The sequence below is a fragment of the Apteryx rowi genome, unplaced genomic scaffold, assembly GCF_003343035.1.
Source record: "Apteryx rowi isolate R43461 unplaced genomic scaffold, aptRow1 scaffold_160, whole genome shotgun sequence".
Classification (NCBI taxonomy): Eukaryota; Metazoa; Chordata; class Aves; order Apterygiformes; family Apterygidae; genus Apteryx; species Apteryx rowi.
Genome location: NW_020447864.1, coordinates 930626 through 957987, shown reverse-complemented (window position 1 = coordinate 957987; position 27362 = coordinate 930626). Strand labels below are relative to the sequence as shown.

The window sequence follows — 27362 nt, the reverse complement described above, 5'->3', positions numbered from 1 at the left end:
TATTCTTTGGTATCCTGTATTGGTTTTCAAATTATATTTTAAAGTTTGAATACATATATACATATATATTAGTTATATGTAACTATGTATAAAAAATCAGATTATGTAATGCTTTCTTAATACATGATATTTTAAAAATATTTTCAGTCTATTAATCTTTTGGAGGGTTTGATTCCCTCGAAGGAAGAAGGTGGTTTATCAACTATATTCCATCTGCATAAATTGTTCAGCTTTGGATTAATGTGGAGTTTAGGTGCCCTTCTGGAGTTGGACAGCAGAGAGAAACTTGAAGCCTTCATTAGAGCTCATGATAACAAATTAGACTTACCAGAAATCTCCCCTGGCACCACTCAAACGATGTATGAGTTTTATGTTACTGATTATGGTAAGAAAAAGTACTAACATTCTTTTTTTTAGTACTGGCATTTTAAAACTGAATATAGATGCTTTGAAATTGAAAAAAATAATCTTTTAGTCATTATTATTTAGTCATATAAGTACAGATTTTCTTTTGTTGTTGACAATATTGTATTAATACAAATTCTGTATGCAGTACCTCTGTGGAGGTGAGAATTAACAAACAAGGGATAGTGCCCATTGGTAATATTTTCTTTTTTTGTTGTTTTTAATTTCATTCTTACACATTCTTTCTATTGACTATTTTTAACCAGCCTACAATGTGCAGATAATTTTGCTCTTTCTGGTTTAGCCTAAATTAATTTTACTTTTATTCTTAATTTCTTTCCAAATAGCACTTTCTGTTAAACAATATAAACTAATTTTTATTTCCAGTTAATAATAAATTGCTATTTATCCATATGTTTGATAAACATTAATAAATCTTACGATTTGTAAGACTGATTACTATAATAATTTCCACAAAGAATTAATAGTTTAAATAACATAGACATAACCAATTTCACAAATAGTTTACCATTCTTTTTTCAGAGCATATTCACATATAAATACCAGTATAAATGCATCTATTTCCTGTGTATCCAAATTTAGAACTTTTGCCAGCAGTGTTCAGTTTAGCGTACGCATGCACACTCCATATTCTCGTATCTTACAACTTTTTGCCGGCACAGTCTGAGAAAGAGCTTCCATGTAAACATTCTTCTGCCTTATCTAGACAGCTATATATAAATTAAAGAACTACATTTATGTTTAGTAGTTGCACAGACTAATCAGAGGTCACCACTAGTACCTCCTTTGTTAGATGCTAGGTTTGAGAAAGTTTATCCCTTTTTATACTTTGTGGACTTTTCCCTTTAGGAATTATATTATATATACACTCATAGTGCTTCACCCATATATATCATCCAGGATTGATTTTCCTGGACTAACAGAATGCTGAATATAATAAAAATATTGTGAGATATTTTCCATTTTTTTGCCATTTCAGGTGACTGGGAGCACTGGAGTAAAAAAGTTCAGGAATATGTTTATCCAACAGATAGTGTCCCAGACTATGCATCTATTCTGGTTCCAAATGTTGACAATGTCAGAACTCAGTTTTTGATAGACACAATTGCAAAGCAACACAAAGTACGTGCAGGATTACTTATTTACTTATGTGCCTACTATATGAGATAAATAGAAACCTACTTAGAAAGTAACTGGGAGATTGCAGTCATTCTTCATATCCTCTGTCTCTAGTCAGTTTTCTAGCTGCAGCATTATTTAAATATGTTGCTTTTTGCTTATGTTACTTTATTTTCATTTTTAAAATATGAATCTTCTCTAATTATTTCCGAGTCCATGACAAAAGTTTAAAATATTCTAAGAGCTAAAAAGTGCTGTATTATATATAACATGATGCAGAATAATTATGCTGTCATCAAAAGGGGGTTTCTTTCCAAAAATAAGACAGTTACAAAGGGGAAATAATCTTTAGGAAAGATTATAAGATTTCTTGACCTTGGCCCAAATCTGCTTTGCAAAGCTTAACATCCTGACTAAGTGTCCTTGAGGCCTTATGCAACAGGCCTCATCTTGTTCTTAAAAAGTATACCCTCAAATGCATTGGTTTCATATTCCTCCATGGATACTTAGAGACAGGATCAAGCATGACTCTGACAGGCAGATTCATGAAATTCAGGGCAATAAGCACGTGACGAATTTGGTTACAATAAAAAAAATATTACTGAGAGAGGATGCATGGGCTCTTTAAGGATCCAGAAGGCCTTTTTTACTAAGATAAATCCGTTTATGTCATGATAATTAGATTGGGACCATATGGAATTTAAGTTACAGACTTAAATATTCCAACAAGAGGAGGATTTAGTTAGGAACCACAGAACCACAGTGTTCCTTAAGGAAGGATGCTGATCTTTTGAGAAAAGTTGAAGACTGACTGGTTTGAAAACAGGTGATTTTCTTTTGTTACTGTTAAGTAGGAATAGTTCTCAGTTCCCTTCTATAAGTGGAAGGTAAAGCACATTTCAGAGTTTCATTGATGAATTGCTTCCTCCTACCAGTTTTACTGGCCTGTCCAATAGGAGGCATGAACATTACATTACTCGCTCTAAATCAATTCTGCATGTCTCCTAACTTACATATTTTATTTAGTTTAGAGAAAAAGAGTGGATCGGGTAGTTTAGACAATACACAGAAATACAAGAGGAATTTCAAGAAAGAATTACATGTCCAGAGATGGAAAGCAACATTCTTTCATCCATCTAATTGTTTCTCATTTCTAATAACATTTCCTAGAAAGCTGTAGATGTTAAGTCTTCCGTACATAGTTCAGTAGCTGTTACTCGTATTTGCAATTACTGTCACTTCATGTCTCTACAGAACTCTAGAGTATCTCTTTTAGTAATTTACTTGAGGGGAAATATAGCTAAATCTAATCCATACTGTATTGTTTAATTGCTTTCAGGAAAGTAGGAGAGGAGAGAACTAGCCTTATTTCACAAAAAGCTTGTGTCACCAAAAATACCTCTAGCAAAAAGCAAATAATAGAAATATTATAATCAAATTAGATGTCAGACTACTTCTCATTATTAAAAAAGCTTTCTTAGAGTCATCACCTACAAGTGACTGCTGCAGTAAATGTGGTAGAAAAATGGAAAAATTTAGGCAACAGGAAAATGATCCTCCAGTACATTCTCACTTGATCCTTTCTCTTTGGACTTAACTATAAGGCAACAGGAGAGAGAACCTCTTGTACATTCTCACTTCTTCCTTCCTCTTTTGCCTGCATAACTTAACTGATTTGTGTTAGAGAATCTGGATGGGATGAAAAACACATACTGTGTCACTGCATATGGAGACATAGAAAAACTACCAGAATAATGTATCATTCAAAATTAGACACTAAAAGTGTCCCTTCTTCTAAACCAGCTCTTTTATGCATTTAATCAACAGTTTTGATAATGCTTATCTGATTTAAATGTCTATTACAGGCAGTTTTGCTCACAGGAGAACAGGGAACTGCAAAGACAGTCACGATAAAGGCATATGTGAAGAAATATGATGCAGAAGAACATTTGTCAAAATGTTTAAACTTTTCATCTGCCACAGAACCATTTATGTTTCAGGTAAAAAACAGGTTTTAAGCCGTTCTTGCATATTTTTCTTGCATAAGTATTTAAAATATACTCAATTCTGATGATAAAAGCAGTGGTTTTTAAACCTCTGAAGTGATTTAGCAATAAAAAGTAATTTAGAATTAAAATCTAAAGCATCTTTTTCCTCTAAGTCACTTAAACATTTCAGAAAATTTCATACAAAATCATTTTTACAGATGAGAATATTCACTCCTTTACAGATGCATAYATATATAACTGCTGTATGCCTTTTCTATATGGAATTCTAAGAGTCCATTTTTATGTTGAAGACCTTTCATTGCCACTTCAGATTAATGAAAATTTCTGCTTAGAGAAAATCCAACTTGATCAGTTTTTCTTGACTCTCTAATTTTTATAAATTTATAATTGTAATTTATAATTATAGTTTATAATTTTTATTTATTTTTGTAAAATAAAAAGCAGATTTCAACTTTTAGGCACTTTGCTTCTGCCTCAGCTCAGGAGTCACTGGAACATCAAAGGCAAAATCTTTTAAGTACTCTGGCAGAGCAACTTTCTACAGATTTACCATTATATAGCTGCTAAATTCCATTTAAATGCAAACAAATACTACAGATAGCTTTTCAAGTGATTGAAAGCATAATTTATGCCACTGTGCTATGATTCACTACTGCTTTGTCAGGTGTCAGGATGTGATGCTGTAAGTTGAATTGTTAGCAGAGGCTTCATTACCTCTTCAAAGAAATGAATTCATGGTGGGAATCATCCAATAGGAGAAAATAATCGTCTGGGAAGCATTCTAACAGAAAACCTGCTCATGGGCAGATTTTACAACTCCATCCCAAAATCAAAATGAAGTATCTGTTTTTAAGAAGCTAATTCAAAGTGTTATTAAGAAAATGGTGAAAAGTCATAACTTAAACCTTTCTTTTTTTTAATTTCAAACTCAGAGAATATCTTCTGAGCTTTTCTGTTAAGCATAAGATCTCTGGCTGTGGTATGTATTGAACTGTGGACTAGAAGAAGGCAGGCATCCTTTCAGGCACACAAGATGAATTTAACTGTCAGCATCTCCGTCTCAGTGTTCTTTACTTAATGTATTCTGGCTCACTAGGGCATTATTGCCTTGAAAACAAAACCCAGAATTCCTTGCCTGGGACAGATAGATTGTGAAGAACTCATTCTGTCTTGTCTCTGCTACAGTCCTGCAGTACCTTAAAAGGTATGCTCTTTTTTTTTCCAGCTAGCTAGCTGTTATATAGCCGCAATACATAGATCACTGCTGGATTTCCAAGATTGCCATGTAGAAAATCAATTAAAATGCTTTTGAACACTTCAAAGTGTTCACACTCGAAACAGTTTTTGAAGTTTGAGTGGTCATTCTGAGGATTTTTGAAAAATTGGGTGATTTTAGATGCTTTAGCTGTGCAGCAAAGTTGTTAATTTCTTGTGTGATCATTTTCTTTCTCTTAGCAGTTTTTCTTTGTCCGAATTGTTTGGGACACCATAATCAAAAATCTCCAAGACCACATACTAGTGCTGGCAGCATTCTATATACAGTTATTTTAGACCACTCAGCTGAATGTTTTCTGTTGTGAAAAGCCATTGGTTAAAACTTCTCCTGGTTCCCTAGTTGTCAGTCCTTCCAAAAAATGCTATTAATACTTCTATCTGTATCACAATATATTCCACTTTCCTCATTAGAATACCAGCTACCCTTGTAAAAACAAAAAAAAATTATTGGTCTAAGAAAACATTGTCTACTATCTTGTAATATTCTTTTGATATTGTTTAAATTCCACATATCTTTAGAAAGACCGAGGTATAAATGGATAGTTGTAGAGCTCTGAAGATACGCTTCAATTACATGTCAATGTTTTACTTGTTTATTGCATCCTGCTTCAAAACAGTCTTAAAGGTTATTGCCACCAAAATGTTAAAATACTGCATTTCTTAGCTTACAAGACATCTTTTCCATTGTAAAAGGAATCTAAGTTGCCTCTATATGGTCTGAAGTGGTACTGCAAATATAAAATAAGTGAGCCTAGGTAGGGCAGATCTGCGGCAATCATAATCTTCAGACGCTGCATAACAAACTCCATGAAATCAGTTCCCATTCCTCTCCAGAACTAACCTCTGGAAGGAAGATTCTAAATGCATTTCTAAATAAGACCAATATTTATTAAAAAAATAAAAAAAGAGTGTGCTATAGATAGTGCAAATTCTATTTCTGCCTATTAGTATTCTAGCTTAATCATAACTATTACAATTTTAATTAATCCTTCATTTCTCAAATTCTGTGCTGTCTTCCCACTCTCTCTTACTCATTTGTGAAGCATGAGAAAAGAAGACATGCAACAGAATTCACAATTTCTGATCTGTTCATTTCCTTTTTTCTTAGCAGTTTCTCTTCTTGTATTAATCTTGGTATGATAAAAGGCTTGGAATGTTGCATACATGGATAATGCAACATTCTAAAATTAATGTCATTTTACTTTGTTGACTTCATTATGATAATTGGCTATTAGAGTGGTTTGAAAACTTTGAAAAGAACTTTTCTGGTAGCCAGAGTTGGGCTGCATGACATAGTCCTACATCCTGGGAATCTCATAAGAAAGAGTGCCATAAATAGGAAAACAGAGTTCATTTATGAAGAATCAGAGATGACACAGCTAACAAAAAAAAAAGGAAATAATTGGATAAGGAAACTGCTGTAGCAGAAAGCAGTAACACTTTTTTTTAATAGTACATATAAAATATTGTTGCTTTAGATAAAAGAATGAACTTTCTTTTATTTTTAGAGGACAATAGAGAGTTATGTGGACAAACGCGTTGGAAGTACTTATGGACCACCTGGAGGCAGAAAAATGACTGTATTTATTGACGATATCAATATGCCAGTTGTTAATGAATGGGGAGATCAGGTAAAGTGGTGTTTAACAAATACAATTTATTCTCAAACTATTATTAAGTTTTTTTTCATAAATATGGGAATCATTGGATTTCCTCAATATTTTTATTAACTATTAATTATTGGAAATGCATTATAATTACAGTGTATTTGTGGAGCAAAGACCAAGGAGTAGGTTAGATTTACTGAACAGACATGCAGAATAAAGATGTCATATCTTATATATTGTCTCCACTTTCTCACATTTTTGTAAGACCAAGTTAAAACATCATTATACTAAAGTACCATATTATTAATTTGAAGTTTGACATTATTTTGACAGCACCAGTAAACACACTTTTTGCTAAAAAAAAAAAAAAAAAAAAAAAAAAAGGGTGTAATACCTAGGAAGAAGTGGTAAAAGTTGTGTCTAAATTCAAAGGTAATGGATTGGCTTGAGAATTGGGTTAGATATTTTTGTTCTTTACTGAGCCATAACATGGCTATAGTTTGGATGTGTAGCATTCATATACCCACAGAGACTGAATATCAGGCAAAGGAAGTATGGCACAATTTCTTCCTGTAGTAGGTCTGAAGTTTTTCTAGCTCGGGTGTGAGGTCTTCTGGGTTGTCTATTCTAAGACAAAGCCTAAATATACTTACCATTACTTTTTTTTCAGTTTGCCTAGAATAAATTAGCAAGTGAGAGACTTGGCATCCTGGGCCCAGGTTTGAATGCCCAGAATATCTGGCTTCTGTGAGGCTGAGAGTTTGGGCTAAGACTGCTCATAGTATTGGGCTTAGCAGTGTGAGTGGTGGGTTTTGTCTTGAGAGTGGGCTTGAACACATGCATAAGTGGCAGTGTGAATATAAGTGCATCTGTGCAGACTGAATAGTTCTTCCTATTCACTTCAGAAAACCACTTCTGTGCAAGTGGAAGCCAAGCAAGTGGCTTTGACATCTCTGAAGTGGAACCTGGCTTTCTACCTATATGCTAGCTTACATCAGATCTTTGGTTTCCATCATTTGCTCTAACATAAAAGGCCTTTAGCTTTTTAAAAACTGAAACCAGCATTGAATAACCCCCAACACTGAACTGCTTGACTGTATTCTCGAACATGGCTGGGTGGCTCTGTTTGAGGCAAAGTCCTCACAGAGCCAGGCAGTGCCCAATAATGAGAACTAGGTCCACCATTATGGCACCAAGACACTGCTGGAATATTGCTTATGAGACTGGTGGTTTGTGATCTGTGTCCTGCTGCATGTCATGTAGCATTGTGGGGGTATGTGAGTACGTAAGGCTTCCTGAATATTGTTGGAGCAGTTGCTGTGGGGGCAAACTCTCGTGCCTCCCCATCCATATGAGCATGTGCAGTGAAGTACCTTTTCAGAAGGACCAGATTCCTGTCTCAAAAAGAACTAGTTGTTTGGGTTCAGTGGAGGCCCAAGAGAGAACTAAAAATCATAGTTTTGAACATCTAGAGCTGAGTGTCCAGCAGCAAACATGGAACAAAACAATTTTTTTCAGTTCAGTGCCTTAATAGAAGGCAAACTTTGTTTAGTTAAAGGGAATACAATCACTTTTTTTTGATATTATATAGTAGTTTACAACTCTGAAAGAATTTTTATACTGTTTAATAAAAGCATGTGGGCCAAACTCTCCCATATGACTAAGGAAGATAGTATAAGCTGAATCTAGATCAAAATAAAAACCTCTCTCTAAGGATTAGTGGTAAAGTTAAAAGAAGAAATTAATTTGACAGTGTATGTTTTTTTTTTCTTTTCTTTGAATTTCTGATTCCTATTTGTTACATAAACTCACAGGTAACAAATGAAATCGTTCGTCAGATGATGGAAATGGAAGGAATGTATAGCTTGGATAAACCTGGAGATTTCACAACAATTGTAGACGTACAGTTAGTAGCAGCAATGATACATCCCGGAGGAGGCCGTAATGACATTCCCCAGCGTCTGAAAAGACAGTTTTCTATATTCAATTGTACATTGCCAACCAATGCGTCCATAGACAAGATTTTTGGTACTTTTTTCTCTTATTTTAGTGGGTTTTTTTAATTAATTGTTTCAAAATGCATAAAACTGTGTTGTCTCTCTTTTCTCACACAAATTCAGAGTACTTCCAGTGAAACAACTGGAGCTGTATTTCAGCAAAAATAGTGCTGTGGAAGACAAATAAGCCCCTTTATATGCTTGTCTTCCTGATTTTGGACATGCAAAATACTTAATAAGAAAGCAGGGGTTATTTTCTGGAAGAATATGAACACTTCTATTGATATACAGGTTACCATTCCACCTTGGCACTGTCTGAAGTACCCTGTGTTGTTCAAGTTCCAAATTCTAGTAACTTTGTCAAACAGCATTTTATTAAAATCTAGGAGTTGCTGCCAGTTATTTCTATACCTGTCTTAGTTCAGAAAAGCCAGTGACAAGAGTGACAAACTTACTTCATTTGTAGCTTAAAAGTGAATTAACATTTTAAATAAATACTTAGTTTTACTCACAACTTACCTTATTATATCTGACACCTTTAGATTAATTGTATGTTACATTTTATCTTTTTAGGTATTATTGGCTGTGGATACTTTCATCCATGTAGAAAATTCAATTCTGAAATATGTGATATGGTGAAAAAATTGGTCCCAGCAGGCAGAATGTTATGGCAGTGGACAAAGGTACTAATTACAAGGAAAGATCATCATAATCAGTCTGAACAGAGTGTCTGTTAGTGTTATTTAGGCACATATTCCTTAAGATCATATCTATAATCTTGAAGAAAACAAGAGAAAGATGGCCTAAAAAATTGTTGGAGAGATTATCTGGAAAATATCAGATTTCAATTTATAAAACAGATGAATGGGTATATCAGTCCAGCCGTTCCTATAGTTTTATTCATATTACCTAAAGCTGTAATCAATATAGCCTAGCAACTGGGAGTGAAATTCTTCATAATTTAACATTTTTAATTAATAAAACAGAGCAGTATATAAACTAATTAAATGTTCTAAGAGTTGACATTTCACATACAGTGCTAAATCATGCTTCCAACCAAATCAGATATTTTTGATGTTGACTTCTTAGAAGGCAGTTGTCCAGAGTGGGATGTGTGAAAATTAGTATTTTTGTTATTTTTGTGTTTTATATCTATATTATTGTTCATAAATTTATATCTTATATTATTCTTTTTTCCTTCTGATTGTTACTGACTTTGAATAATAACAATATTTTTCTTTAGACAAAGATGCTGCCTACACCATCTAAATTTCACTATATCTTCAACCTTCGAGACCTTTCTAGAATTTGGCAAGGAATGATCACTATAAAGGCAGAAGAATGCAACAACAGCACTGTCCTTATGACACTTTTTAAACATGAATGTACTAGAGTAATTGCTGACAGGTATAATAACTGTATCATTTTGTAATACTTAGTAGGTTTAGCCATTCACTTCATTTATGCTCACACATCCGTAAGATTTCTTAATAAGATAAATATTATTAGGCCACGATGAAAGATGTTTTCGTATTTTACATGCAGGCTGCCTTGTGATACTATCCCAACAAATGCAACAAATGTCATGCGATGTACTGATGGATTAGATCAGTAATTGGATGAAGAACTCCAAAATATATGCATATTCTGTGTTCTAACCTATGTTTTTATGCAGACTTGGTTTTGGCTACAGAGAGACAGTCCCTCTGTAAAAAGTGTCCTGCATACAGTGTCCCGAGAAAAGAGTATCCTGAGTACAGTGTCCTGAATTTATGCAGTGGCACACAAACCATAATTAAAAATTGCTTTCTCTCCTCACAGAAAAAGCTTAACATTCCTATGATAAAAAATGACTCATTTCCTCCAAATCTCTTTTATGTGATTCATAAAGCAGAAGCACTTATCAGCTATGTGTATTAAAGATCCAGGAATATTTTTGTGCCTACAGTGTTTCAATTTCATGTGAAATTCCAGCTGTAGTACTGTAGCTGCCAGTAAAAAGTCAATATATATCCACCACTACTGTGGATCTTAACTAGTATAATTATTTCTTATTGTGATGTCCTGGGGAAGCATCTTCTTTTTTTTTAAATAGAATTAATGTATTGACTCTTAAAAAATGTGTGTATATTTTATAAAACTGTATTTACTTTATGAAGACATTACAAAGTGAAAGCAGCATAAAATGTTTTGCTGTAGACACAAAAGAGCAACAGTGCACTTTATATTGCTTTTGTTTTTAATTAAACCTAAAGGCCTTGGAGTGGCTAGTACTTAGGAGTTACCTGCCATGACCTGATTTTGTAATGTGTTCAGCATAGTGGCAGATGTCTAAAATGGGATTTGTCTTAAGATGCTGAGTACATATATGGCGTCTAATCCAAATGATTTGGCACAGAAGCAAGCGAAATGCATAGTGATTGCCTTGTATTCAAGCATAGACAGGTTTAATCACATTATTCCAGCAACCTGTCAGCATAACAGAAGCAAGAAAGATGAAACCTTCCTAAATATACTTTTGCATGTGGACTTTAGCATACATTTAGTTAAAACAGAAACAAAACAAGTAAGATATGTAAAGCTAGGAGTTGAATTAAACGTTGCTGGAACTGGTGGGTGAAGCAGCTGCCATCCATTTCAGACAAATGGTAGAAACACTTCCAAACAATCATAGGGCATTGTCAACCAGTTTTGTTTACCGTCCCTATCTGTATCTTCGAGGATCCCTCATCTCTTTCCATGAGGGCTCTGAATCAGCTGGCAGCCACCTTATTCTTTTCCCCAGAGAGGTGTATTTTAATTTGCATTAACAAACTTGAGTCAAGAGCCACGGAAGAAAGACTGCTATTATAACACCCTGAAGAACTTCAGTTTGAAAATCCTGCTTGCTTTCTCCTCTCTCCTTAGATACATATGCTGAGTTCAGAAAATAAATGCAGGATATCTAAAATAAAATCTTACCCAGCAATTTTCAAAAATATAAAAAAATCAAGTTTTCTGCTGACTTTAATAGTTATTGCTCTGTAATTTGAGAATGCCTATTCAGTGTAAATCTACTACAATGTCTAATAACAGCACTGACATTTCTAAATGTTTAAATTACCATATTCTATAAATGTTACAAATTAACTGAAATTGATATATATGGATAGCAATAGAGTGCTGGTGATATGAAGAGAGAGATAATGTTTAAATTGAATTTCAAGTTAAGATCATAGCCATTGATACAAAAGTATCACAAAGCTTTCAGTGTATTTTTAGAGAGGGCCTGCTTTAAGGTTAGGAATAGTGTCACTGATATTTACTTAAATACTATTACATTTTCTATCTGTTGGGGAATTTAGAAATACATAAAAGATCGTGTGTATTAGCCATGCAGTCTCTTCTTCCACACTGCTTTTAGAATTAGTAGTGGTTAGTGTTATAATAGCATCTACTAACAATACCAAGAAGCTACACTGCTAATACTAATAGTGTGTAATATATATTACATTACACGCACAGGCTGTCTCTGCACTTCAGTGTATTATAGTTAGTATGCTTTGTCTTATTTGGAAACCCAGAGCATTGGGTACAACATTTTCATACTTCTGTCCTAGTTTCCTCATTCTGTATCACTGAAAAGGAAGAGAAGTAAGATAAAAAGAATTTTTTTCTGTAGTTCAAGATTCATATTTCATTTCACATTTCATTTTCTGGGGTTGAGATGGTTCTTGTCTCTCGTGCTTACCAATTACTACCAAGTATCATTCTTGATTGATTCTCAGATGATCACATTTCTGCTAGTCAAAGATCTTACTGACATGTATTAAAATCAGCTGGAATCTATCGACAGGATAAAAGCAGATACYGTTGTCTAACCAATGAAATATAGTCACTAGTAGTTGTTTTTTGCTGATTTCTTCCTTCTTTCCACTATGCTAAGTTGACTATTACACTTATGGAACATGGTAGCATTTAACTTCTTTAACTATTGCCTAATATTTATTTTTCATTAAAACATTATTTTTTTTCAGCATTTAATTATGTGGTTTTCTACCTATTTAACTAGAAATCCGCTTTTTAAAAATTATACTATTCTATGATTTTTAGGTTTATTACTGCTGAAGATAGAGCCTGGTTTGAAAAAACAATTAGTAAAGCAATTGAAGAATATGTGGATACAAGCTTAGCAGAAGTTCTCCACACTGAACCGTATTTTGTAGATTTTTTACGGGAGTTGCCTGAACCAACTGGTGATGAACCAGAAGATTTTGTATTTGAAGCACCAAAAGTTTATGAGGAGGTATTTCATTTTACCTCTAAAATACTAGGCACTGGAATTTTCCTTTAATTATTAAGTATGTTATATTGCTGAGGTCATATCATACAGGAAGTTTTTTTAAATACCTACCCTTTTTTTGTGAACATACATCTAGATTTATCTGGTTAGTATGCAATAAATCATTTTAATGACATTAAAAGATATTAAAGTGGATAATGCCATATAAATAGAGTTTATTCATTCCTTTTCACTTCACTCCTGAATTTTCTAGCCTTAGCAACAAATTTCTGGTTATATATAGGTACAATCACTAAAGTGAATTAACAATATAATCTCTTTGTGTGACCAATAAATGAACTCAAATTAGCATGGAAAAATATCAGTGCAGTTTTAAATTCTGAAAGGTTATAATACTATTCTGTTACTGATCTTTTTTTATTAATATTTATTTCTTTTTCAGGTCCCAAGCTTTGAATTTCTTTGTGAAAAATTGCAAATATATCAGAGACAATACAATGAATGTATTAGAGGATCATTTCTTGATTTGGTGTTTTTTAAAGATGCAATGACACATCTTGTTAAGGTTTGGGGTTTGTTGCCTTTGTTTTTAGTATAGTTACTGAAGGAGTGTTTCCTGATTCTGGCAAGTTATGTTTAGGGGAGACCTTCTGCAAAGCCACTCTTGTCCCCATATTCATTTGCCATCTTTGCCCAGTCATTAATAAGAACTAGGAAGAGCTACATTCATTTTATCTATTTTTGTATTTTATAATAAATAGCTTATTTTATTTATTAATTTAAGCTCATGTGTATTCAGAGGTATGCAGATTTTCCTTACTAGGAAAGATGAGGTCAGGAAGAGGTGCGTTTGTATTTAGTGTATAGAATTGTTTTTGATCACTAAGTATTCATCTAGCTGAGTAACCCAACAGAAGAGAGCACTTCAAAGGCATCCTTACCTGACAAGTGACCACAACAATATTAGGTAGAATCTGATAATATGAGAGTCATGAAGAGAGATATAAATCAGTGCTGCAATACAATCAGTATATAGGATAGTGGTAAGCCTCAGATTTCATTCAGTTGAAACCCTATTTAGAAATGAAAATATAAGGGAAGAATTCATCCCAAGACAGAATCAGTTACCCTAGTAATAATATTAAAGCAGCAGTCTAAATGTAAAATAGACTAGGTAAATTCAGAGGGAACTGTACAGAAAGCTAAACTTTCTTGGAAGATAAAAATGAATGTTTGTAACTCCACTTTTGTATCTGGAAGAATGGTTAAGAAAACTTTTATAACTCTGTGTCAAAGGAAACATTAAAGGCAGATATATTAGAAGATGACAAGAAATGATAGTTTCACTGTATGATCAGCAAAAACTTCAAAGTCTTTCAAACTCATAAAATTAGGAATGTAGTACATTTCATTCATCTTCTATTTAAAGTTCTTTTATTGATAGTTTTAAGCACATTCAGGATGATACCTTTAACCTACAGTGGAGCTCAAAATCTCTCCCTTTATATATTTAAATTCCACATGTGCCTCATCGATTGTAATTATCTTGTATTCTTACAAGCAGCTCTTTCTTTTCAGTCACACGGAATTCCTGAAGGATGTACTAGTGTTCTTTTCAGAGGAAAAATTTTCTGCAAAACTAAATATCCTTTTAATCATCCTTCCATTGTACTCTACTAAATAAAGTGTAGAATATAACAGATTTTTAAATTTGCTAATTAATATTTTTAATTTTTGATGTACTTTTCTTCTATTTTTTTCTTCTGTATAGATTTCCCGGATAATTCGGACAGCATGTGGAAATGCTTTACTGGTTGGAGTTGGTGGATCTGGAAAACAAAGTCTTTCAAGGTTGGCCACCTTTATTGCTGGGTATAAAATATTTCAGATCACTTTAACCAGGTAAGAAATACAAGAAGTATATAAATGCCATCGATGCTGTTGCTTTCTCTTTACACAGTCAGAATCTGATAGTTTTAAAGTCGTTTTATTTGGTATCTTATCACCATTTTAAAATGTAAAAAAGAAAAAATCATTCATATTTGGTTCATATACAACATTGAATGAAGTTTCAGCTCAAAAAGTTGGACTATGTGGTAGCTATTCCTTAGCCAAAATGTGTCTTTACAAATGATATTTGCAATGTCATTTATAAAATGGTATAATCTGAAAATAGCAGTAATTCTGCACTACTTTGATCTTTCTTATTCCTCCTAGATCCTATAATGTAAGCAATCTGACAGATGATTTAAAATTGCTGTATAGAACAGCTGGAGCAGAAGGAAAAGGCATCACTTTTATTTTCACTGATAATGAAATAAAAGAGGAATCATTTTTGGAATACCTTAACAATCTTCTATCTTCAGGCGAGGTAAGAGTCTCAAAATGAGAGACAATGTATTTTAGAAGAAGGAAACTACAGCATTTGTTCTTACTACTTTATTTCTATTTATTTTGGTAATAAGATACAGAATTAATAATGATTAACTCCAAAATATCTCTCTAAAATATCTTAAAATATTTTTTAAGATAAGGAATGCAAGACTGATCTCTGTATGGAGTTTCTGTATCTGTTTCAAAATGAGACAGGAGAGGATAAGAAAATAGATGTGGTGGATATTTCAGTAGCCTTTATTAAATGAGGATTCACTGGCCAGTCAAGAGCTGTACTCTGTCCTAACACCCTGAGCAGGTAGTTTGTCTTTAACAGAGTTACAGGAAGTGTAAATGAGGGACAAATTTGCCTTTTAATCTGTCTAAACTGCATATATGCAGAGAGAGGTATACAAATGTAAAAAGAAAAATAATTATAAAAACTATAATTAAATCAATGTAGTTTACTTTCTTATCAATTCTAATTTTATATAAAGATTTCTAATTTGTTTGCTCGGGACGAGTTGGATGAAATCACCCAAGGATTAATACCTCTAATGAAAAAAGAGATGCCTCGGTGTCCTCCTGTCTTTGATAATCTTTATGAGTATTTTATAACTCGGGCAAAGAAGAACTTGCATGTTGTCCTCTGCTTTTCTCCAGTAAGTTTTTTCTTTATATCTGTCTTGCTTACTTTCATTAGCAAATTAACCTAAAAAATAATTGAAAATTAAATAATTATTTACATGTTAAATTTATTTTCATTTTTTTCTCCTGGAATGGAGTTGAGTATTCTCTCCTAGTACAAATCAGTGAATGCAGCTTTATGAAATCCTTGTTTGTTGTTTGGAAACAAGAATTTCGTAGAAATTAGCATAAGTTAATTGAAGCTTTAAAATATCAAGAAGCATCCATCTTTGTCATGAGCTTCTTTCTTCAAATTTTRTAAACTATTGAATGTTCAAAATAAAACTCTTTCATGCAAAAAAAAACTATGCAGAATGTTCTAAGCAAGAAAAAATAGGGGTTTTTTATATATATGCATTAAACATTTTGATCAGCCTAATTTAGGGACCATATTGTGAATTAACAGTGTTACTCTCTTTAGGTTGGTGAGAAGTTTCGTGCACGTTCTTTGAAATTTCCTGGCCTCATATCAGGTTGYACCATGGACTGGTTCAGTCGATGGCCTAAGGAAGCTCTTGTTGCTGTGGCCAGTTACTTCCTTTCAGAATTCAATATGGTCTGTTCTGCATCAGTTAAAACACAGATAGTAGAAACCATGGGTCTGTTTCATGATATAGTTTCAGAAAGCTGTGAGAATTACTTCCAAAGGTAATACCTTATGCAAATGTAATGATTAATCCTGAAAGTATTGCTACTGATGGTGTTTTTGAACTCGTTGTGTTATATGAATTAATAAATGTCTTTTCAGGCAAATACAAAAATGAATCTGCTATATCAATGTATGCAAAGGCCATGAAAAATAATTTCTATTATGTTGCAAATTCGTTACCTTCATTCCAACTATTCAGAAAACTTTAACATTGCTTATGAAGATAAAAAACAGCATAACGAAGTAGGACTTTCATTATGAAGAACTTTGATTTTTGCCTGAATTAAATGCTTGTTTTATATAATCTTCTGATTCGTTGCAATTAATCCAATTGCTGTAAATACCAAAGATACATATTAAGTTAGAATGTTGTCAAAATTCCATGTTTCAGGTATCGAAGAAGAGCTCATGTGACACCTAAATCTTACCTCTCTTTCATCAATGGCTACAAAGATGTTTATACCAAAAAGTTAGCAAGTATTAATGAACAAGCTGAACGTATGCAAATTGGTAGGTAAAACAGGGATAAGGTATATTTCCATGTATGGTCTTAAACGAGTTGTGTTTTTGATATTGGCATCTTATTCATTCATCACCTAGAATCTGTTCTGCTGGATCACAGTCCAAAACCTATGGCATATGATGAGTGCTTCAGAGCACTCCAACTATCACCAGCTTACAATGACCCTCTTACAAGAATGTCTCAAAGTACCTTTAAAGCCAGTTTACTCATTCATCTCAGCATTCCTTCTGTTAAAGTTTAATATTTCCAATTTACCATTTGTAATAGAAAGCAGGACCTAGAAATGGCTAGAGAGAGCATCTGATCTCATAGTGTAGAGAGAGACAGCTCTAAACACAGTTATTAATTTACTCTTGGACTTATCTATGGAAATCATGACTCCGCGATCTGAGTGCTTCACAGCTGATTTATTTCAGATTTCTGCTGTGCAATGAGCAGCTGTTATTTGTGGTCATTTATAGATAAGGATCTGAAACAGAAAAGTATGGTTGAAATGTTCTTCTAATTTTGGATCTTGGTTTGAAATGACCTAATTTTTAGTCACATTAGTGCTTAATGGGTTCAGAATACAATTCCAGTTTTTTCCAGTCTGCATGTGCTTTCGTAAATCATCTCTTGGTATCTAAAACTGGTGACCTAGAAAATAAGGAATGCATTATTAGTGGTCACTTGTGGAAGAAGTTTGGCTTAAGCAGTATGATTTGACACTTGCAAACTCTGGGGCAGAGGCAAGGTGGATCTAACTATCCAGAGRAACATGCAGCTACTTTATTCTGTGGGCCATGCTCTTTCTTCCTTAACTCTTTTGTCCCACTCGTTCTGAATGTTCTGACATCTGCGGCTAATGAGGCACAAAGGGAATGGAACAGCTTAGGAAACTTGGTCTTTATGGAAAAAGGTACTCTACATAAATCTAATGCATTAGAGAGACATCTATATGGTGCAAGAAGTTTTYCTTACAAAGATAAAAGGATTTATGCTATGGTTAACAATGCAACTGGTATATTCCATGTGAACAAATGAATAGAGTAAGCATGTGTAGATATATGTTTTAATAACAAACTATTTGCTGAATCAAAGTAGTCCATAGAAGATTAATCGATCTACAACATTTTCACATTATACAGATTTCCCTGTGTGTATCATTGCCAGTTCTAGATATCAGGATTTGTCATCAGTCCTGTTTGAGATGGGGATAAACTCCTGAAAGTTCTCAGTATTTGAGTTGTTGGTGTTTTTTTTTTCTTTTTAATAGTGTCTTCCATGTATTCTTCATCCAGTTCTTCTACTTTCAAAAGTAATTTAAAAGAACTAACCTTAACAGCTTCAGCATTATCAAGAAAACCACATTTGTAGATTTTCCTAGCCTCTCACATGACATTAGCTCTAATTCCTATTCTAGTATTCAAAGCACAGTCATTCTCCATGTGCATCTTCTATTGCAGCCTCTTATTTCATTGATGCTCAGAAAATCATGTTCTTCAGTTTGTGGGCAATACTCATATCAGTTAGAAAATACTGTAAACAGTTTCACTTGCATGGAAGAAGGTTTATTACAAAATTACAACAACAACACTGGTCATCCCTGATTCCAAAAATGCTCAACTGTTTACTGCATCCTAAGGAATGATCTTCTCAAAAAGTTTGTTATGAATGCATCCATCTTGCACATCCATCCTTTAATCTTTAGTCTTTTGTCACTTAATATCAAAAAGATTTAGAAGGTTAAGAAGATTAAGCTTGAAAGTTGTTTTAGTCTGTTAGGAGCTTGTCCTGATATGTGAATTAAATTGTGAGCAAAAGCAAAATTGTGAGAACTATCTTGATCAGTACTGCATTCTAGAAAAGTCCCTTACTTGAGCACACTGAATACAAGTTCATCAGCACTGCAACAGATTTTGAAAGATGCTATGTAAGTAATCTTTTTTTTTCTGCTTTGTCAGTTTGGGTGGACTAAGCTTGTAACATAGATGAGGAAAAAACATAGAAATCTGATGACAATTTCAGTTATTTCTGAATACTTAACATTTTGTGTATTCTCTCAGAATACATCTAGAATTTTTGGTAGAGCACCACAGGTGTAGATAACACATATTTTCATACAGGAATCTGGTTCTACACCTAGACCTCAGTTTACCATTGACAAAGTATGTCATTCAACTGAGTGACTTGTTCCAAGGAAATTTGTTACTCCTATGTGCTTTTAGTACAGCTGTATGTCAGTCAGGCAAATGAGATATCCTTGTAGCAGCCCAACCACTCTTCTTCATCCAAGTAAGTTGTACAGCCTAACCTAGCAATCCTAAACAAGTTTTCCTTCTCTGAGTAGAATCACTTAATCATTTTCTGTCTCTAGATCATCTGCTAATAGAAAGAGACAGAAATGACATCCTTTAGCTGCTAGGAAAACTGTGGCTTATTGTCTTAATAAAGATTTTTATAATTTTTCTAAATTCTGTATTTCTTAACTGGAAAATCATAAGCATCATCCTGTTTGTCAGCCGTTGTTCAAACAAGTTACAAAGTATATGGAAAAAGATAAAATTTGCTTTGATTCCCTCTACAGGATCAAAATAAATGGTGTCAGATCAGTTGCCTTTTTAGCTTGTTTTAGGTAAATTGCAGCTGATATCAGTAAGGTTCTTATGTGGAGATCTACGTACCCCTCTGTAAAATACTATTCCTATTTCTAATGCCTGGATCAGACTTTCATTTATGACTACAAGCAACCAAAAACCTAACATTATTTGCTGGTGTGGTGCTGTTGACTAATGTTTCTTGGGACTGGAAGAAGCTAGAGAGGTTTCTTGTTTGTAGCAGAAATTCTTCAAGATGGACTCTGCATATTCACATTCTTTGTCCATTTTTCTTTCTCCTCACTGTAAAATTGCAGTAGGGAAAACTAATGCAGCAGAGGACATCACTTTCCCTTTCATAGCTTCTCCCTCAGAACTTTTTAGGTCGCAGTGAAGTAACATCCACTTTTAAGTTGTTATTAGAACAGTGGGAGGTGGAGGTGGAATGTTAGTGTATATGTACATCTATATATCGTAGTATTTTAGGAGGCAGTGTACATATGAGAAAAGAGAGTCTTCTAAAACATCTTTCTTGTCTCCCAGTGAATAAACCTTTGGATTTTATTGTTGAGAGTGGCAAAATAACCTCTCTTCTAGGGAGGGACAGTGAAGAGCCTGTGGAATGACAGCAGCTTGATCATGAGACAGCTGTGGCAGGAAAACAGGAACTGTTCTGTGAGAGAATGTTTGTCTGTGTAAAGTGTGGTAACAGGGAAGTGAAGAGACATCACACAGAAATAGCCAGCACGCATTGAGACACATCAAGAGTGTATAACTGCAAGTGTGCCCTGATTCTAGCTCTTAGGGAGAGAAGCAGCTAAGGGGAATACTTCCAGATAAGTTGTGAGATTTTAAGATTCAGTGATGGAGACGAGAGGGGAGACTGGAGAGGCTTCAACATGCAATGTGGAGCTCATAAATAGCCAGAAGTCAGTGCTCATTTCCGTGAACAAGAAAAGAGAGAAAAAGATGCATGAAAAAGACTGAATGTATAATAGTGTACAGGGAAAGAATTTGGATCTTTTTCTGGGTAACTATTAGTGTAAGGCTGTCTCTATGGATTGTTTTTTCAGCACATATGACAGCTATGATTGGACTGGCCATGAACCAGGTGGGTGCAGATGCTTTTACATGCCCCTCTGCATTCTCTGTCACCAGAGGCTGCTGAGGCTGGATAGATATGAAGGAGCTGGAAGTCCTAATCTTGCTGTGACTGCCTTTATTGAAGTGGGTAACCAATGTCTTCACACAAGTTGTATGAGATGCAGCAGGTGGAGATGATGCATACAGCATTTCTGAAACTAGCATCCAGTCTGTCCTTGTGGTCAGCTGGCCTTATGCACCCACATGCACTCTTCAGGATGACAGTACCTGATTGAAGTGAACATCTAGCCCATGACTCTTGTCAAGCAGTTGCATGAGCTGGGATGGAATGGGATAGTGGCATCTGCCACAGTGCATTTGGATCCTACTCAGACTGGTGTCTGTGGACAGGAAAAGGATGCTTCTTTGGCCTTGCTTGTGAAGAAGTTTTTAAAGACTGAAAGTATACCTGAAGATAGTATAGCTACAGAGTCCATGAGACTTCCTTAGTAAACTTGCAAGCCCTTGCAGATCAGATATCCTAGCCCTTGCATTTAATGTACTTATAAAAGTGCATGGATTACATCAAATGGGAATGTCAATCCCATTCAGTGCCCCTGCACAGCTTGGAAGGCCATCCTAGGCAAAGGTTAGCATGGCCTTGTTAATGTTGCTGGCATGTACCTGTCATGGACAGCTGTTCTGACTAATGGACTCAGCAAACTGCAACGTAACTGTCTACTGTGGACTTACCAACCTCAGCCTTGATGTCCACTGGAATCAGGAGTTAAAAAGCTCCAGAAAGTAATGGCAACTTTCTTCTCTATTGTGATGATCTCATGGAAGGTAGTGTTCAAATGCTAGGTGGTTGGGGAAAGGTTTTTGCAGGAAGCTCTGAAGGAGTTCCATACAAGTTGTTGATCATCTTGAATGCATCTCACAGTGTGATCCCTCTAGTTTCATGGGTTCTGAACCTTTGCAACAGGAAGTCCATGGAGAGCAAGGACAAAATTTTTGCTCTGCTCACTGTTGCTAGCCAAAGCTAAGGGGTCCGGGCCTTGGTGGAAGTTGCCCTTTCTTTTTGGACAACTTATAGAATCAGGTGCCCAGCCCATGTAACGCAAAGCCCCTGTGAGAGGTGCTTTGAGGTGTGAAAGGTGCTCTTTCCAACCCAATGGGTGAGGCCTAAGATGTCAAAAGCTGTCTGCCTTGAATATCAACACCAAAAGTGGAAAAAGCAGGAGCCTCAATATCCTGAGGCACATTTGCAGCAGTTGTGGGCTTGTTTAAGGGCACTACATGCTTAACAGAGAATGCTGATCTGATAGTTTAGAATACAAGGTCCCTTCTTAAATGCCTGAGGGCTTAACAGTCGCATATGGGAGGATTTTTCTTTTTTTCCAGTCTAATCATGACTACCTTTTAAGAATCTGTTGAGGGCTTTTCCAGTAATAATTATGATGATGATTGCATACCATTGGTCAGGTCACTCTTATTCTAATACATTTCAAGAACAAACTCCTTTAGGTTCTGTGTGAAAGACACTCCTGTAACTGAATTTTTTTTAAACTGTTAGACATCTACAAATACATAGACATACATTAAACAACATACTGTTTTTTTTATATAGAAGTCTTTTTTAAATATACACACCTATATAGATGTGTATTTCTATGTGCTGTTCAAAATCAACCTTAATAAAAATTGTCATGAACATTTAGAAACAATGCCCTGGGAGAAGAAATGTAAAGCTCTGCTATTATTCCATCCGATTCTTTCCCACTTCTTTCTGGAACTCCCAGCTGGAAGGCAGTTATGGATGCTAATGTTTATCTCATGTCTTAATGCAATGATACAAATGCTCTTGTCCTTCCATACAGATATTCTGTTGTGTCTTGTGACTTTGACACAAGATATCCTTGACAGATACCACTTATGACAGTTGGTACCTTAAAATTTAGGAAATACTAAAAAATGGCGGGCAGAATATCATTCTCTCTTTTTCCTCTAATGATTTCTTCTTTTTTTTTCTTTTCTTTTTTTTTTCTCCCAGGAGTCTATGAGTGTAAGGGTGTATTTTTTTGCAGGTAAAGCCCCAGCTATGCACTTTCAGATACTGATTACAATACTAAAAGGGAATACTAAGAAGTTTGGATTTAGCTTTGGAAGGATCAAACTTGTTTATAACTGTTTTGCACCTTGTGAAATTATTTATATCCATGAAAAGTGAATGTAAAGCACAATCATGTTAGCATGACTGCTTATGTTCACTTTTTCTCCTTTACACAAATTTAAATGAGAACAAAAGGTACAAGGCCTTTGTGATCTAGAGCTTGATTATATTAAATAATTAGCAAAAAAAGTTCATTTTTCTGAATTTTATCTTTTACTTAATAGGTCTATCTAAATTGATGGAGGCCAGTGAATCTGTTGCTAAACTCTCTCAGGAGTTGGCCGTTAAGGAGAAAGAACTGGCTTTGGCTTCTATAAAAGCAGATAAAGTAAGTACTAAAGTGTTAAATATGCTAAACAGCAAATGGCAACAGATAGCATCAAGATATATAGTGGGGTAAAGTAGTGGGGGTATAGTGGGGTAAACTGCAGAACCTGCACATAATTTGTGCAAGCCAAAAAAGGTGCCTTGTAGTCTAAAAAGGGGTTGGCCCGGCTGTCTACACTGTGTTGATTCAACATATTACTTCTGCAAATGAGGCACTTGAAGATCACAGCAGAGGCTGGGATTGTACTGACTGGGTGGGAAGTCGTGAAAATATTCGAAGATGGAGTGTCTTCTGTGTTTTTCCCCAATTCCTTTCCTACTCCTGTAAGGATCAGATTTTTTTTTTTGGGGGGGGGTATGAAATCTCATTCCCTCTTTTTCCTCTCATGATTTTTTTTTTTTAAAGTAATTTTGAAATAGTAAAGTTCCTCACAGCTTTAGTTCAGTTTAGTATTTTGTGTTTTATAGTAACAAGACAGTCGTGTGTTCATGAGACTATTGGTCTGGTATAAATCTAGTTTCTAAAATAACGATCTGGAAAGGTATACTAATGGAAGTATTGCTATAGGCGTTCTGTTTTCTGAAAGATACCATCATACTATGATGGTGTGTGTTTACTATGCACTGAAGAGTACGTTTTGGTCAGGAATGGCTAAGGGACTGCCTGTATTCTTCAAGGCCTTTAATCTCAGAGACACGATGGCAAAAAAAGGATCAAATGATACTTCTCACATTTCAGGACTATGACAGATATGCTGGAAGTGTTCACTTTCTTTAAATATTTAATTTGATACACATTCTGAAATCACTGTCTGGCAATCATTATTTACATAGCCTCATAGTCAACCTTTCTAATAAGGCTCTGCTTATGAGTCATCTGAAGTAGATGATGTATGGACAAATGATAAAAGAACAGACATTTATTGACTCTAAATTAAATGCTGTATTGTTTATATTCTGTAAATGCCTTTCTTTCCCCCTTCTAACTGAGCCTTGTAGAAATTAGAATTGGATTCGGCAAAAAAAGTGAGATATTTTGGTCTTTCTCCATCATATATTCTCACAGGTATTTGAGAGTGTTATTTATGCTCATGTAATGTACATATATGTATATATATATACTTTAGAGTCAAAGACACAAACCAGTAACTTATTTCTGTGGATTCACAGAGGGCTGCTTTTTGGATAGACTAATTAAAAGTGAGTCTTCATGGAGAGGCTGACCATTAGTGCAGATGGCTCCCTTATTCCACTAGATCAATTAGCTATACTATTTTTATCTGCAGAATTATAGTGAAAAAAGCAAATACATATAATATAGAATAGATTGTACAGACTCAAATAGGAGAAAAATCTATTACAGGATAAAAAAAACTTTTATTAAAAAGCCTTTGTCAAGTCTTTTTACCATTATAAAAATAATTCATTTGTTTCCATCAGTCTTCTGCTGAGAGACAAATCCAATATTTCTTTGTGGAGATTCTGCAAATTTTGTTAATTTTGATTCTGTAATTGTATAATGCCACATATAGCTAGGACAAGCTTTATATATTTCCATATAATAGCCTTCATATATCTGTATTCTGTTGTATTTGGTAGCTTGATCACTTGTTCCACTGCTTTATACTTTTTATGTGTTTATTGTCAATTCCAGGTACTAGCAGAAGTCAAAGTAAGTGCTGAAGCTGCAACTAAAGTAAAAAATGAAGTCCAAGGTGTGAAAGATAAAGCGCAAAAAATTGTAGATGAAATTGATTCAGAAAAAGTGATAGCAGAGAGTAAACTGGAGGCAGCTAGGCCAGCATTAGAAGAAGCAGAAGCTGCATTGAATGTGAATAAAGTTTTTACATTTTGATTAGTTTAGTATTATTTGAGTCACTGGTGAAACAAAGGCTAGTGCCACCAACATTCAGTTGTCACTTGGTTTTAACTGCTGTCACTAGCTGTTCACAGTTGATGGTCACATCTCTGATGAATATTTTCATCACATTTTGCTTCCTCAAACACAGGGGTTATTTTATAGTATTTGTCCAGAAACTGCTTCCACCTTTCTACTCGATGATTATAAAGACATAAGTGTAAATCTTTCCAAAAGTTACAAATGGATTTAGAATATTTTGTTATTCTGAATTCAAAAGAATATTTCTTTGTGCAAAAAGAAGTGGTTTTCATCATATTTAACTGGTTGTATCTTTCTTTTATGAAAGAGGAATAAAAGGCTCTCTCATCCTTACCCCCCCCCCCCCAAAATCCTTAAATCTGCAGAGAAAGGGGAACAAGGCAGGGATTTCAGAGGGATCAGAATCACGATTAAGAAATTTTGAGGCATTGCTGCACTCCATAATTTAATTTCATTGTTCTGCCCTGAACAATCATAGAGTAGAGAACTCTGGAACAACAAATGAATGGTGCATTGTACTGTCAAGGCCTCCTGTTCCAGTTACCAGAAGTTATGTGACAAGAAAAGTACTCAGTGTAAAAAGCCAGAACGTGTTGTCTGCTCATACACTGATATTCAGATAATAGGATAAATGAAACTTCCAAAATGGTCGCAAAGTGCACTYACAAAATGTGTGTGCTCCTGCATTGTTTTGTGGACTCTGTATTGTGTTTGCAATCACTCCTTCTAGGCAGATAGTAGTGTGCATATACATTGCAGACACAAATTACTTTGTTTGTTTTGAAGTTTACAAACACTTCTTGTTTTTATATGAGTTATTATTGAACTACGCAAAGTGTCAATAATGCTACTAGAAGTAAAAAAGGAGCATCTCACGCCTATAATAGCTTAGAAAGCAACACAAATCAAATCCATTTCAGAATAAATGATGACACTTTCTTCAGGCACTTATACTGACCAATTAAGTTAATGCCACTGTATATAATTTGTGATTTTTGAGTGCTGTCTTTAACTCTGGGAAAACAGTCTTGTCTAATATGCGCTCATTAAAAGTATTACAGTTTCATGAAATTATGACATTTAATAAAGTAAGCCCAGTTACTCATTTGTTGTACATTCTTAATAGAAACATATTTAAGAGAAAAATATGATAAAAGAACATTAATATCAAGATATTGAATGGGAAAATATAATAAACAGTATTGAGGCAAGGTTCTGTTATATTTTTCTTCAAATAGACCATCAGACCAGTGGATATCGCTACTGTTAGAAAACTTGCAAAACCTCCTCATCTAATTATGAGGATCATGGACTGCTGTCTGTTACTATTCCAAAAGCAAGTAGATCCAGTTACCATGGATCCAGAAAAGCCTTGCTGCAAGCCATCATGGGGAGAATCATTAAAAGTAAGTTGAATTTTCAGTGTTTCTTAAACATTAGAAATAGCAACTTGCAAATCAGAGTATTATGATGCTGTTTTTATCTAAAGAGGACAAAATTTGCAGTTAGTAAGTGAATTGCTTAGGGACTTTTGCAGTAGGAGCTTTAGATTCTTCTGGTCCAGTTTCATATGACCTGACAACAAATAAATAAATTATACCAAAGATCTGAAAAGAATTCTTGATGGCTGTAGTATTTTCTTCCTATGGACTCCTAAAATATGATTGTCTCTCACTCTGTGTATGTCTACCATACTCCGAATTCAGGGGGTTCTGTAACATCCTTCTTCCTGTTTGGGGAATTGCAGGTTCACATTTAAATAGTCTTTTCTGTTCCTTCCGGGCTTCTTGATTGCTTGAAAGATTACTTGACTGCCTAGGAGACAGTAGTTTTGCCATTCTACATTTCAGCATTCCTGGTGCAAATTCCTTGGGGAAACAGCCATCTCTCCCCTCTAGAGTTTGGTCTTCTCCCAGGTTTCTTCCCRTGACATCTCCCGACATTCTTTAAATTCTGTACTACCTCAATTCGTATATTAATTTGCTGATATTTTTGCCTCAATTTTTTTGTCATGCAAATGAAGAAAAAAATATATATCTTGGATATGAATAGAGCTCTTATTTTTATTTAAGATTGTCCAGGGATTAAGAAAGCACCAAAACTTTTTATTTTCAATGGACATAATGAAAAAGGATAAGCAATTATTCCATGACTTGCCTAAATATGTAAACATTTACTAGAAAAACATTAAAACCAACGATTTCCCTTTCCAGAATAATTTAGATCACATTTCACAAATGCACAAGCAATTTTCTTTGCATTCTCTAGATATAATACAAATGTATCACTGAAGCTGTATCTTGCTTCAAATTTTTATGAAACACTACTTCTTAGATGCCAAGATTAGCAAAGCAGG

General features: G+C 34.4%; 1 protein-coding gene across 1 annotated transcript in view; it reads left to right on the top strand.

The window, feature by feature from the left end:
• The window catches only part of DNAH8 (dynein axonemal heavy chain 8), a 163211-nt gene that overhangs the window by 95989 nt on the left and 39860 nt on the right, over window positions 1–27362 (top strand). The window contains exons 53-69 of the mRNA XM_026059841.1: window positions 148–385; window positions 1406–1548; window positions 3411–3545; window positions 6338–6460; window positions 8251–8464; window positions 9007–9116; window positions 9677–9840; window positions 12526–12718; window positions 13158–13280; window positions 14487–14617; window positions 14933–15086; window positions 15586–15750; window positions 16197–16423; window positions 16816–16934; window positions 23004–23107; window positions 24761–24937; window positions 26245–26412. Coding sequence (XP_025915626.1) covers window positions 148–385; window positions 1406–1548; window positions 3411–3545; window positions 6338–6460; window positions 8251–8464; window positions 9007–9116; window positions 9677–9840; window positions 12526–12718; window positions 13158–13280; window positions 14487–14617; window positions 14933–15086; window positions 15586–15750; window positions 16197–16423; window positions 16816–16934; window positions 23004–23107; window positions 24761–24937; window positions 26245–26412 — 2688 coding nt within the window. The remainder of the gene's footprint in view (window positions 1–147; window positions 386–1405; window positions 1549–3410; window positions 3546–6337; window positions 6461–8250; window positions 8465–9006; window positions 9117–9676; window positions 9841–12525; window positions 12719–13157; window positions 13281–14486; window positions 14618–14932; window positions 15087–15585; window positions 15751–16196; window positions 16424–16815; window positions 16935–23003; window positions 23108–24760; window positions 24938–26244; window positions 26413–27362) is intronic.